The sequence below is a fragment of the Bombus bifarius genome, unplaced genomic scaffold (assembly GCF_011952205.1).
Source record: "Bombus bifarius isolate JDL3187 unplaced genomic scaffold, Bbif_JDL3187 scf7180000007993, whole genome shotgun sequence".
Taxonomy (NCBI): Eukaryota; Metazoa; Arthropoda; class Insecta; order Hymenoptera; family Apidae; genus Bombus; species Bombus bifarius.
Genome location: NW_022884374.1, coordinates 15,953 through 30,776, shown reverse-complemented (window position 1 = coordinate 30,776; position 14,824 = coordinate 15,953). Strand labels below are relative to the sequence as shown.

Below are 14,824 nucleotides of genomic sequence, written 5' to 3'. Positions count from 1 at the left end.
AAAATGATAATCACTAAGAAAACTATGTTTAATAATATATTATTCTATTCTCATTATATTTTAAAGCTATTTAAAGTTTATAGTAATTTGATTTAAATTTGTTACCAACATTAAAATTAATAAGTCAACTTAAAGCTTTTTATAAGGTTGACACACATGATCAATCATTTTTTTTCAAGTCGTAAAGAAGGCACACTTAAATAGGTAGGGAAATACCCTTCAGAAAAGGAATCATTGATACGACGAAGTCATATTGTAATAAGCTATAAAAGTGAGAGATTGTGTTCATGTGACACTGCGCAACACATTTTTGATAATCAGGTACGTAATTATATGTCTTTGATCATTATAAAATATAATATATGTAGAAAAAACTAATTTCTTATTGTATAATAATAAATTATATGTTACATAATTATAAAAATATATACAATATAACAAACATTACATATATAAAATAAATGTTAAATAAATTAATAATATTTTCAAATCTTTTCTGAGAAGGTATTCATAATTTTATAATATAATATGTCAAATAAAATAACTTAAATCATGATCGATCCGGAATTTTCCTGATAATTGACACCATCATATTGAATGATACACAGTAAAAATGCTAAAAATGTGTGGGAAGTTGTGCAAAACGGGAAAGCTGGAAAATTCGGGTTCGGTAAACAAATTGTAGGACCCTTTTACACTTTCACAAGTACCAATCACAATGACTGGTATTGGTATAAATAGCCATGATACAAAATTATTTTGATTTTAAGTAAATAAAAAAATACAATAAAATTCATTATATTATTCCTTTAATTGTCGTTGTAAAAGTCATTACATCATTGCAAATAAAGTACCAAGAAGTAGAAATTTTAAAATAAAATTGTAAAATCAGTCATTTTTACTGGTGTGTTAGTTCTAACGTTAACACTATTTATATAGTAATGTCATACTTAAAATGAAATTTTTTCAGTTTTGTGCTGATATTGTAGATAATAAATTACTATCAACATGGATATATATGCACGACCTCCAGAACCTTTATCTGATAATGGAGATATGGTTCAAAATTGGCAAAAATGGAGAAAAGATTTCATGATATTTATGAAAGCAAGTAATTCTATAAACAAAGAACGGGATTATCAAGCTTATCTTTTAAGGACTTACATAGGAAAGATTGGTCAAGATGTTATAGAAAAAATTGTTTCAAACCCTTTGAAAGAGGGAGATAACATGAATATATTATTAGCAAAACTTGATAAATACTTTCTTTCCCCTAAAAATGAAGTTATAGAAAGATATAACTTTTTTAAGTCACGCAAAAACTCCAATGTCTCTATTGAAAATTATATTGTTTATTTGAAAGTAAGTTAATTTTGAAAAACTATATATATTTTTTAATGCACTTTTTCTATGTATCTGTTAATTTCTAGAATAAAGCAAAAACTTGTAATTTTGGAAATATGACAGACAGCATAATTAGGGACAAATTAATTATTGAATTTGATAATAAACAAATGAGACAAAAGCTGTTTAATATAAAAAATCTTAATTTATCAGGATTTATATCAATTTTTAATGAACATAAATCTGCCATGCAAAAGAGGAAACAGGATACAAACCAAAATAGAAAACAGATAGATGACAATAATATTAAGATTGATAATGTATCTGCTAAGAATGTTACACATTCTGATAAAGAGACTAGTAATTCAAATAAGAATAAAGAATGGGTAAGAAGACAAAATAAAAAGAACTGTCGCAAATGTAATCAGAGGCATCCTATGCAAGCCTGTTCTGCTTGGGATCTTAAATGTGAAAAATGTTACAAATATAATCACAACACCAATTGTTGTCCAGTTCAGCCTACAGACACTGAAAAAATGGAAGTATGTATAAATCCATAATTTATTCTAATTAATATATGTATTAAACTTGTTTCTTCACTTTATTAACATAACATTTTTATTTTGATAAATTTAAAAAAGGAAACAAATATTCCTATTAATGTATATCTACAACAGAGAAGTAATGATGACAAATGAAAGAGTACTCTTTGTATCATTTATTTATGTCTAAATAAAAAAGTAATAAAAAATTCTTTTGTAGCATCCCACTGCTCCACCACTTTCTGATATTGACCACATGTTGTATCCAAAATTAGATCATGTCAAAACCTCTCAGGAGACACTGGTACGATTTAAAACAAAAAGAGAATGAATAAAAGTTAAATAATGATTTCTATTTTTAGAACACAAAGGAATGGTCATGGATGGAAAATGGGTCTAGAATATCAAATGAAAATTTGCAAAGAAATCAGGCATCATCGGTGAGCAGTTTTTTGAAACAATTGTATCGTAATATCTAATTGAATCATTAAAATTGTTAAAATTTTCCTGTTTTCATGAAAGCCTTCAAGCACAAGACAAAAGACAATGGAAACTTCTAATGTCAAGGGAGATCAAATTCCTGCAGTATCTAAAGATAACTGCCGACTATCATAAGAAAACATATGGAGAAATTGTAATATTATTATAAAATAATTTCTTAAATTCTTTTAACTTTAATAAAAACCAGAATTGTCAATAAATGATAAATAAAGGATTTTATTATATCTAACAGTAAATAAATTTTAATTTTGACAATATACGTTATTACATTGGTCCCTAAATTAAATTTAAGTTAATCAATGTGAACACTAAGGAGAGTAAATGGCACGATAAATACGAATTATAATAAATTAACTTTCTCTTACATGATTATTAAAAAGTCAATTATAGCCAAATGTATAATTGTATAAATATATAATCGTAGTAATTTCTTGTTTACCATTAATTTGAAAAAAACGAATTTATTTGTTTTTGTTTTATGTGAATAATGCGTGATATAACATTTCTTAAATGACACATACAACCTATTAACAAAATAAATAAAGCACTAATCTCTTTGGTATGAGACTCACATAATCGCAATTTAAAAAATTGTATAATATTTTATAATCAAAGAAACGTTTGCTTTTTCTTACAAATTTGTTATACGTTTGCATGTCAAAAACAAAAACACAATAATCCTGTCGAATGATGTAGTGCTTTATAACAAATTTGTATAATTGTGTAAAAATACATAAAAATGTTTCATTATAAAATATTCTGTCATGATATATAAAAATGGAGTAAATAAACATGCTATAAACTCTATAGTATACTGATTGTGTACTGCATACAAAGTGACTTATTTTTTTATTTCAGGATTATATAAAATTAAGTCTTCATTGTTTTAAATAATTTAACATTTTAAACATCATCTTGTCAACTGATCCATAAGAACAAGCTTTTAATTTATATTAGTACATCACAATAAATTGGTAATGTTTAGGTAATAGTTAGGTATTAATAATACTATGGTATATATATAAAATCGAGTTTTCAAAGAAAACAGATATTAAAAAATTATTTTAGATTTTAAAACAGCTTTCTAAATTTTATCTATGTTAAAAAAGATTAGCAACAGTAACAGTGTTTGTTCAAAAATGTTATTACAGCGAAAATCCAATAAACACGTATTATAAAAATTTATAAAAATACGCAGTAAAAATTCTAATATCTGCTTCTTAATAAACATATTATGCATAACTTTTATATATATATATATATTGTAATGAGTATAAAGTCTTCTATAAATGAAAGACTTTGATATCAATGGCATTAGTAAATATGCTCAATATGTTAATTAACATTTGTGAATACAGATATATTCCAAACTTATACTTCTATAAATGTATTTATAAAATATAAAGTGAAGAATTTATAATATATATGCATATATAAAGATGTTTTTCCATTTATAAGTATAAAATTATAAATTGTAAATTTTTTTTTTAAATTGTTATACCTTTATCATATTTAATAGCAATATATTCAATTTATTCAAAAATTTCTCGATTGGATGGAATAAAGGTAAAAGTATAAAATTAAATCTAATTCTCAATACTTTTGTCATGTTACTGAAAATATGTTGAACTACTACTATTCTGTTATCTTTAACAGTGATAGATAGTTTTTTACTTTACAAAAAGAAAAGGTACATAATAAAATGTAAATGGTAACTTTTTAATTTCCTACTGTAACTAGAGCCTATATGTATAAACATTATATGTAATTTTCAGTATACTGGCAAGACACATAATCATCAAATAATTTGAATCAAGTTACGGATGGGTCTTGACTAAAATTATCTATATCTGAAGAAAGAATAAGTTTGTTTAAGCTATAAGGCGGCCTTTTTGGCTTCGGAGGTGGAGTGGGTGGCTTTGTTTGAATGTCAAGATCGTCTGTAGGGGTTGGAAGTTTGTTTTTTGACCATTGTCCTAAAGATCGATTAAAGTTATTTAGACTACCTGTTCCACAATGCTGAACAGGCAATTCTTCTGGAAGATTACAATAATCAGCCTCCCGTGTTTTCATAGGTAAGGGTGGTGGCGGGTCATCTTCAGACGCTGTACTGTCTGTAGTACCAATACTATCTCTATTTCCTTTCCCTAAACTACTTGAATCCATTCCATTGTTTATGTTCCTTAAATAATGTTGAGATTGCCCAGATAAACGATTACTTATTCTTCTTTCCTTTTCTACTTCCGACCTCAAAGGACGTTTAGGTGTTAGCTAAACAAGAATTATATTACTATTACTATTATTATCATCATAATCATCATTGTCATCATTATTATTATGATATAATGTTACCAACTGCCATTATACTGAAATATTACCTCTTGACGAAGTTCGAATATTGGAGTAGTAGGAAAACTGGACATTAATGGAGTGACAGGGGACGACGTAATTTGTGGTACATCTGCTGTAGTATACCACTGACTCGTCGGCTGATCACTTTTTGTTGATGCAACTGAATCACTCTTGCGTGAACTTCTTCGTTTTGAATCTTTCTTTTTATTTGTCCCTGGACTTGGACTTCCTAATGCCTTTTGTAGAGATGCAGTTGATAATATGTGTGAACGTATTGAACAATTCCTGCACAATAGAAATTTTTATTACAAATTTAATTTTATGAATATATATATCAAAGATATGTATTAATATAATTCTACTGTAATAACACATTATTTACCTATTTAGCATGATAATCGGTTGTGTTATAGAAGTTGTTTTACTCAAGGACATACATGGTAATACAACAAAAGTACAAAAAAATATCATGCAAATAAATAATAAATAGTAAAAGAGAAAGAAGAAGTAATATGTACAAATATAATTTTTTAAATATATATGTACATATGTGGTATTTCTTAAATGTTTTATACTTAATTTCTAAAAGCGTTTTTATAAAATTATAATTAATTTAACTAAATAATACTAAAGTAATTAAAATAATTGTAGAATAATAAGCTGATTAACATATATTAGGCAATAGGCAAAATATATATAAATATATAAAAAAATAAGTAGGATATAAATAAAAATTTGTACATATATATACACATGTACATATACAGAAACTGCTATGCGCGAAGGAAGGATAATAGGATATTGTGTTTATCAGGCCCAACAGCTAAATTCCTGAAATTACATATGTATGTGTTATTCTAATATTCATTCATAATATTGAAGATTAGATAAAATTATATAAGTATTTCTTAATTAATGTTTAACTATATTTCTGCTTTCAAACTAAATAATTGGTACATCATTCATTTATTTAATGATAATCGTGCTATCAACAAACAATTAGTATGAATATTTAATATATGATAGCGCTGATAAATCATATTGATGCTAGGTCTACAAATAGTTGATATAAAATAATAATAAATGAGATAATAATAAAAATGAGAGATGAAAAGACTTTCAGAAATTAATTAGTGCTATAATTATATTTACACATCACCATTCTAATATCTTTACCTTGACAAACTGACGTTTTGAGTACCAGATGAAGGTGTACTGTTGTTAAAATTGAATGAGGCGAGCGACTTGAATGTTGCAACTTGGGATCTTGTAAGAGAGGATACCCTGGAGTGAGTTCCACAGCTGAACGAGATAATTACATTACAATAAAAAAATATGGGGTAACTTACATAGGATATCTTTTTGCCTATTCTTATATGAAATATGTGTTACAAATTTCAGGGTATTTTCAGTTTTACATGCATATTAATCTTCACTAATGTAAATAGTATTTTAAAAAAAATGTGATCATAATCACATATCAAAGTTAACACCGTTTAATATCATAGTAATGAATCAGTGAAATTGTTAGTTACAAATAATAACAATATTTGCAGCAAATTACGCAAATAAGTGTATACATTACTTACTCTGAATTCATAATATGTGATTCAGATAATCGATTATTCTCGCCTCTCGAACTTTGATGTCTTCTCATCATAACAGGTTGAGTTAAGCTTTCAATTTGTAGATCGCATGTCTGCAATTCATGTATAATTAATTTTTTCAAAAAATTCCTTTTTATAAAATGATATCTAAATTTACCCTTTTCCCATATTTCGCCTCTACTTGATTCCGCATTGATGTAAAACATTGCTCCAAACGTTGATGAAACGGAGTCAATTCAGGCGGAGCACGTGCTTTATGTAATTGGACACCAACACTCAGTAATGGAATTTGTTCAGCGATTAACCCCTCTAGTTTCAAAAGATCGGAACTTTCTTCTGGATGAGCACTGCGATATTCAGAATTAAGGAACGCTTTCTCATAATTATCTATACCACCCATTACCGCTGGATCTAATATACCATTTAGTTTCATACTAAGCGGATTTAGCGGAATATTATTATCAGCTCTGTGTGCTAAGATTAAATCTCTTAATGTAGTATTTGTAGCTTCCATTGTTTCAATTGCATTGCGAAGAGGACTAACTAAATAGGTTTCACTAGATGTAACAGGAAAGCATCTAAGAATGCCTGGCAAAGGATGACTCGTAACGAGTACTGTTCTTTCTAACCATAGTGAAGCAAACTCGTTATTGGTAACAGTATTCGTTTCTTTATCACCAGAATTTGCAGTAGTAGAGGTTAAATCTTTCTTTGGTGCTGGTCTTGAAAATCGAAAACGTTGAACGTCGTTCACTCGATGATATCTTAAATGTGAGAAAGAAAACAGACCTTAAATTTCATGTTATAAGCTTACTGTATATTATTTAATCATATTTTACCTCAAAACTGCTTCTGCCGTTATAGGTTTCCCACTAAGACGATGCCTCTTTTCATCCATTAATGGATCTACCCTATTAATTTGGACGTATTGATGATTGGATTCTAGCATTTCCGAAGTAGGAGGAGACAATTTGTTCATTTGTTCTGCATTTGGTAACTGATTTAATGTTCGTGAACAAAAATCACTGAGACGCTCATACTCTTTTCCACGATAAATAAATACCTATGATTAATTATCGATAACTAATAATACTCAAATAATTAATTAAAAGGTACACAAATATTTCATGACATACCTTATTTTGTAAAAATGCCGGGTGACCACGTCCATAATACGCAACTCTAAAATATTCAGGCTCAGGCCTTAGTTGTTTTACTATTGAGTCGTAAAACTTTGCCATGCGCGTCAATAATACAGAAAGTTGTAAATAATCAAATGTCTCTTCTTCGTATTGTGTAACTAATTCTTTACATACTGCAAGTGCACATTCCCACATTTTACCTTTATCAAAGTATTCGATCATATCATTATATAATGCCTCTTTTAATTCACGATGCGTTTGACACGCTAAATATCTATGCGATCTTAAAAGTGGCGGTAATGGTTGATCACTCCAAGCTAGTAATTGGCTATGAAGTTTCAAAGAATATGCTGCTTCAGTGTAATTGTCACACTCCAAATGTAGCTCACAAAGCTTATTTACATATCTGTAAAATAAACATTTCATTTAGCATTTGTTTAATTTTTTAGAAACAATGTAATGAGTTTTAATTAAAAAAACTGTTAACTGCATATATACCTAATATACATTTCTTTTCTATTTATTTCAGAGTAAAATTCTAGTAAGTTTACAATACACAACATTCTATGTTCCTGAGACTCTGCATGTATGACATCACGATATTGTAATAGGCGTTCCATAAGTTTAGCTACTGTATCAACAAAGCGTAATCCTTGTTCTCGCATAGTTGAGTGCTTTTCACAAAGATTACCCATTACTTGAATCCAAAGCAAATGAAATTGTTCATCTCCCCTGCCTCCTTCAACCTATTAGAATGTACATAAAAAATGATAAATGAATGAATAAATTAAAAATATGTACATTATAACATACCAATATATCTAATTTTGCAATCATTTCATTTTCATATTCTGTGAAATTAGCTTTTATGTGAGCCGGATCACGTTTAGTATCACCATATCCTTCAACAATACGTGAACTATAAAATTCACATTGCATCATATCAAAAAATATAGGAATAGTAGCTTTTCTTAATTCAGTTTCTGGAATTAATGCCATTTCTAATATTGCTCCAACTAAACCCGGAACAAACAATATTTTATGCTGTCCTAAATTAAACCACATTGATCGTATTTCAAACGCTGTTTCTCTACAGAAGTAAAGGAAGATATTTTAATACTTGTTACACATTTGAAAAATAAACTAATTTAATATCCCAATCTATATTCATACCTTCGCATATCATTATAGCGCAAAACAATACGATTGCGTTTTGATGGCGTGAATGTTTCCAACTGTAAGGCTGGCTGAGTCAAAAACGCAATTGCACAATGAAAAAAATTGGACCAAGCTTGCTGTTCAAAATCAGTAAAAAAATAATCTCTAATAGTGCCCGAGAAATAACGCAATGACTTTAAAATTATACTATTTTGAAGCATAATCATTTCGCACCAATCTCCTGGAAATACACTTTTCGATACTAAATCTTTAAATACTAATAATATTTCCATGAGGAAATCAAGCAAATCAAATTTAGTTCCAAAGTGATTTATATAAATTTCGTAATGATGTTGTGTCATTTGTCTGAAATATATATTTAGTATTAAACACTCAGATCCTGTTCTTTTAAAAAAAATTTATATTTTTACGTTTTTAAATAAAAATTTTACTATTTTTACCTGAATATTGCTAACATAACTGAAACTAAATTTCCTACTAATGGATTTTCTCTATCCATTGATATAACTGTCTGTATAATGGTCCGTAGAGCAGTAAGCATAATTTCTTTCACATCCTGTATAGTGCTTCCTATATCTTTCCTAAATGTTAATTCCAGGATGTCAGATAAAATCTTAACACACAATTCTACCTACATAAACATAAAATAAAAACATGTTCCTCATCACTATTATAGATTATTTATAAATATTCTTGTAAAAACAATTAGGTACAACAAAAAAAAAGAAAAAAATTAAACAACACAACAATAAACACCATTCCTGAAAATCTAACATAAAATACTTATCATAAGTAGATCACTGTATCTTTCATGACATCATTAACCATCGTGCCAGTAATCCAAAATTTACTTGCAAGTAACGCGCTCGAGTTCACGATGTATATTTCAACAATTACCTCTTCAGAGTAGCCACGATGCTGGTTGAGTCGGTGTCGTTTTTCTCCGAGCAGCCTGGCTACCTTCGCCACGCTATTTCCAGGCGTACTTGACAGCCCCTTTTATAGGCCAATAACCAAAACCAAACCAAACACAAAAATGAAATAGCCCTATGTTAGTGAGAATATAATGCCAATTTATGCATAAAAAAATATAGTTACATCCTTAACATTGTCCATCACCTAAGGAAAATTGCATTATAAGACTGCATGCAAGAAGAATGCAGTGCCCCAAGCAATAGAACAGTTATGAAAGAGCTGAGAAACTACAACAAATACTAGAATTCCTATAAAGATACTTTGTTTAATGCTTTTCAAAGAGTTATTCAATTTCTTACTTTGAGAATATATGTTCTTATAATATCCAATCTGAACATGAATAAGATGAGAAGATAGACACAAAAGGAATAACTTACACTTTATGAATGCCTTTAGAGTAGCTGGAAATACTATTTTATGATTACATGCTATAACAGGAAATTTAATTTAATTCTCATGCTGTAGTAAAATTTTGTAGAGGATGTCTTTGATTTCATTATATTTCTTTCTGTTCTTTCAATTTCAAATTTACTATCTAATAGAATATTATTTTACAATATTATATGTCTAATATAATTAAATATATTACAAAAATAAAGACATCCTGGCTTAAAGAATAATACAAGATTGATGAAATTCACAGAAAGATGCGTGGCGGGAGGATGTCAGGCTGCACGGAAAGCACAAATAATGACACTATTCACAAATTGTGTGTAAGAATGTTTTAAATGCAAATCGAAAGCTCCGCTCACATTTTAGCTATATCAAATGTGCAACATATATTTGCTTTTTAAGCTTGATCACAATAATATTAATATGAACGAAGCTTTAACAAAGATGACGTTACTCAAAATAAATTTTACATTTAAGAAATCACCATGATACATTTAGGTGTAACAGCACTTTTAAATTATTTTATATGTACTTCAATAAATAATAATTCGCTCTTTTCACATTAAAGTTAATAAATCGTAATGATTAATGACATGACATATCTTACCTCTTCTTTAGCTTCCAATAAATCACGAACCAAAATAGTAATTCTAGGTAACAGAATTGCTCTGCATTCTGCACTTAAAAAAAGGGGGCTATGAACAATATCATTCACTGTCATCATTTTCTGTTTAGTTAATCTTCCTACTGGTAAAGTAACTAATAAGTCAGTCAAAATTGTGCTCAGCTGCTTGCCACTATATACTCGTAGCAAATGGGGTATAGTAGTTGGTAAATATTTCAAGCATGCTCCTTGAACTAATAAAGTACTATCTGTTTCGTGCCTCATGAGTTCAACTATAGATCTCAATAATTCTGTTAAAGTTTGAGAGAATTCCTCTTCATCTTGATTTAACCTGTTGTAAAATAAATAATATATATGATAACACATTTGTAGTAAATTTCTAGTATATGATAATGTATGAATATAATCGATATAATGTAAGAAAAGTAAAGCATACGCAGTAAATAAAAGACGGGATTCTACAACAAATCTCATGCAGTATTGAAGACTTTTCATTGTCTTGAGTAATATATCACGTTCTTGTCCATCATTATTAGTTGCATTATCTATACGTTTACGTAATACACTAATCAATTTTTTGTATGCGAGCGTTGCAGAGAAACTCTCAGAAATATACAAATCCATTACTGGTTGAAAATGTTGGTATTTTCTATCAGACACAAGCCCAATAATATATAATAAACATTCAAACACCATATCATCATAAACGTCACTATCTGAATTACTCATTAATATGTTAAACAAAGCATCTAAAACATCCTAAAAACAAATTTTTGTATAGTAATATTTATACTTTGTATTCATATATTACATAATATAGAAAATTAACTAACCTGTAGGAACTTCACTACTTCTTCACCATCAACTTTCATTAAAGCAATCAGAGATTCTCTTAAATTTGTATTGTGCGATGCCCAATTCAATAAACCTAATAAATCTACATTTTGCGTTAATTTTGTTGAACAAATATTAGTCGCTATCAGAAAACTGTCTTTACTACTTAAAGTAAGCGTTCCTAATGTCGGTTTTTTTTCTAAACTTAATTCAACCTATAATTAAGAATACATAAACTTTGTAATATATTTATGTGTAAAAACAGTTAAATTTTTTGCAATATTAGTTTTACCAATTCACCCCTTGTAGATGGCAATTTCAAATATGAAATATCAATTTCTTCATATTTCTTTTGGTCTAATTTATAAACTAGTAGCTCATGCTGTATATCTTGCAATGTTGTTCCATTACGCTGCATCAATTTCACATAACTTAAGGCAAAAGGTTTTTCAGATTTATCTTTTGCTTCATTTGAACTTCGATGTTTAAATGTAAATTTTAAATGTGCTTGTTTAAATTCTTCAATTGGAATAGCAATTTTAAATGTTTCACACCATCTAGGTTTATCTTCATGATAATAAATAACACTATGATATTCATCAATAGGTGAAGCTCCACCACCTAATGTCATAACTCCTGGTATTGGTACACCAAACTCATTGCATACTTTAACCTACCAAAAAATAAGTTAATAATATACTTGAAAATATCATTCATTTTTAAATAATACTAACTGTAACTTCAACATTTTTATCTGTAGACTTTGATCCTTTATTAAATTCACCACTAATCAATGTGAGGTACAAATCATTCCTCACATCACCTGGTAAAATAACTTCTGGAAATCCCATTTTTCTTGCAATAGCAACATTACCAAGTACTAGATGTGGATTTTCATCACGTACCTAATATTAAATTCTTCATAAATATTAAAATATATTTTCAAATCTCATTATTTATCAAGTAATTTTCTAGTTACTTGTTTTGGATCTCCCCTAAGCAACTTTAAGCTAGCCCATAAACCTTGACCACCAGCAGAGCTGCCACTATTGCCATTACTACTTTTTTGAATATTTATTTCTTTTTGGGAAAGAATTCTACGTAATGTACCATCCAAACTTTCTTTCTCACAACATCTGGAGCAATGAAAAGAAACCCAACAAAACGATCTATTTTAACTGTATTCATAAGAGGTTTCTTATGAAACAGTTTATTTATATTCAGAATATAAATCCTAACAAAATTTCATACTTACTGTACAAACGGAATAAAATGATGATGATCTGAATCACCCTCAAGTTTACCAGTAATGTATAAAGTAATATCCATTGCTGCTACACCAAATGGTCTTCTCATATTTTCAGTATTTTTGACTTTTTGATTAGTTTGTGCTACACTTGAACGTCGATGATCAGCATCTTTAGCTTCCATACCTCCTACTCTAATTACATAACAAACTAAGTAAACTTTATCTCTAGTTAAATCTCGAGAACCAAGGTCTGTAAATAAAACTCGAAGATTGTGTAATTGATCTATGTCTCTGGCAAGTCCTTCCTTGCTCCATGACACAACATAATTTTCAGTAATAGTTTTCATTTCTCTCCCATCGTACAAAGTTAATAACAATTCTACATCTTCTGCCATTTTACATACGAAGTTTCTTACACTAATAAAAAAGATATGTGAGTATACTGGTGCTTGTGGTTTTGAAGGTTTATGTTTTGTATCATTAGCTGCCTTTCTTATTCTTTCTGCAGCTGTTTCATGATGATAATATAACTGAATTGTACTTGTTTCTTCAGGACTAAGAACATTTCCTTGATCATCACGTACAACCATATCCATGCCCAATAATTGATTACCAGTATCAATTCTAGCTGTTGCTAATCTTTTCACATCCTTTAATTCATCTACTGTCAATGTGCCACTTAGAATTTTGCTTCTATATCCTATTAACTCCAAAATCTGTTGTTGCATTGTTCTGAAGTGCATAGAGTGAATCTATACATGACAAAAATTATGTTATATTAAACATAATTTTACTAATTAAATATTTTATTATTCTGTATATACTAACTACATATAGATGCTTCCAATGGTGTCCCCATTCTCGTAAAACATTAGTGATTTCATGTATTAAACAATCCATATTCACTGATTGTTGTAAAATGTGTATATAAGATTTTGGGAAAATTCCACATGTCCCTTTAAATTTACTACGTCCATAATACCAATCTCCATATTCTTCTAATATCTGTACCATTTCTCCAACAGTCAATTGCATTGCATAAGGAGTCCCATGTACAAAGTTATGTATGGCTACAATTAATAATAAACAGTTAAGAGCACTAGCAAGTGTTATTCTAAATATAATGTTTTAATATTTCAATTAATCAAAATATAACATTAATGTAATTTTCATTACAGATACAAGAAACAGAAAGATATTAAATAAAGATATTACATATTCAATTGACATGTACTTTCCATGTATATATATGTACATATATATCCATATATATATACATACCATGTAGTTATTATATAAATGATAATGTCATGAACAATTATAGTTTCGGTAATATCCGCCATTTAATTAACTATTTTCAAAAAATCTAAGTAATATATTCACATTTAACATTTAGATACTTGTAATCAAAATAACCAGCGAAATTATTATAAATTAATATTTCGCGCGCAAACAGAAACTAAAATTTTATCTGATTGGGGCACCTCCCAGGATGTTAGATCTTACAAAGGCTAAATTAGCGATTTATTTCTTACCAACTCCTAAATGTTCTTTAACTTGCTTCCATGCCATTGTCATTTTAATTAAAAGCTTATTATAACAAGGTATGTACACTAATTACATTTCGATACGCACATTTGTTGTGCGAACAAAATACGACTTTTTTATCTTGACATCTAACACAACTATAATGCAAAACAAGATGACCAGTGCTTGGATGTTATCACGATGATGAGAACACGAAGACCACAAGTACACCACGAAATAGGTTCTACCTTATAGATATTCAAATGTACTGTATATTTTTTCACATCAGAAACCGCGAAAAATAGAGTTTCTTAAACTGACCCTACCACATTTGTAGTAATTTTCAATAAATTTATTCATATGATATTTGTAAGCATTGATTTTTATATTTACAAATTAAAACCCCATATGTAATTAAAGATATGCCATAAATTTGAATAAAAACGATGTATAATTATGTTACCAATAGATTATATATTATTGGAGATTAATTTAAAAACACGTGCTAATTTAAATATAATCGAAATACAAAAAATCAAAAATAAATTTATTTT

At 28.3% G+C, this 14,824-nt stretch overlaps 2 protein-coding genes across 11 annotated transcripts; one reads left to right on the top strand and one right to left on the bottom strand.

The window, feature by feature from the left end:
* The first annotated feature begins 171 nt into the window (after positions 1 to 171).
* On the top strand, positions 172 to 3,194 carry LOC117205844. 4 transcript variants are annotated; one of them, XM_033444612.1, is made up of 7 exons: positions 172 to 321; positions 505 to 681; positions 990 to 1,362; positions 1,431 to 1,886; positions 2,107 to 2,190; positions 2,249 to 2,326; positions 2,409 to 3,194. In XM_033444612.1, the coding sequence occupies exons 3-7, from the start codon at positions 1,009 to 1,011 to the stop codon at positions 2,499 to 2,501; spliced, it is 1,065 nt and encodes a 354-aa protein (XP_033300503.1). In that variant the 5' UTR covers positions 172 to 321; positions 505 to 681; positions 990 to 1,008; the 3' UTR covers positions 2,502 to 3,194. The 4 variants fall into 4 exon arrangements, with proteins under 4 accessions (XP_033300503.1, XP_033300502.1, XP_033300501.1 ...); XM_033444611.1 differs by having other exon boundaries at positions 971 to 1,362; XM_033444610.1 differs by lacking the exon at positions 505 to 681 and having other exon boundaries at positions 173 to 321.
* An 893-nt stretch (positions 3,195 to 4,087) lies between these two features.
* On the bottom strand, positions 4,088 to 14,505 carry LOC117205839 (dedicator of cytokinesis protein 1). Of its 7 annotated transcripts, none has more exons than XM_033444597.1 (21): positions 14,279 to 14,505; positions 13,572 to 13,813; positions 12,750 to 13,495; positions 12,474 to 12,627; positions 12,229 to 12,399; positions 11,787 to 12,167; positions 11,494 to 11,709; positions 11,097 to 11,419; positions 10,643 to 10,991; positions 9,565 to 9,663; positions 9,108 to 9,298; positions 8,662 to 9,012; positions 8,302 to 8,578; positions 7,987 to 8,234; positions 7,483 to 7,894; positions 7,186 to 7,409; positions 6,504 to 7,110; positions 6,329 to 6,438; positions 5,916 to 6,041; positions 4,766 to 5,024; positions 4,088 to 4,658 (listed from the first exon to the last, which is right to left on the bottom strand). In XM_033444597.1, the coding sequence occupies exons 1-21, from the start codon at positions 14,319 to 14,321 to the stop codon at positions 4,200 to 4,202; spliced, it is 5,988 nt and encodes a 1,995-aa protein (XP_033300488.1). In that variant the 5' UTR covers positions 14,322 to 14,505; the 3' UTR covers positions 4,088 to 4,199. The 7 variants fall into 7 exon arrangements, 5 of the variants coding, with proteins under 5 accessions (XP_033300488.1, XP_033300492.1, XP_033300489.1 ...); XM_033444601.1 differs by having other exon boundaries at positions 12,474 to 12,630; positions 14,279 to 14,355; XM_033444598.1 differs by having other exon boundaries at positions 5,916 to 6,023; positions 12,474 to 12,630; positions 14,279 to 14,321.
* Between the last annotated feature and the right edge of the window lie 319 nt (positions 14,506 to 14,824).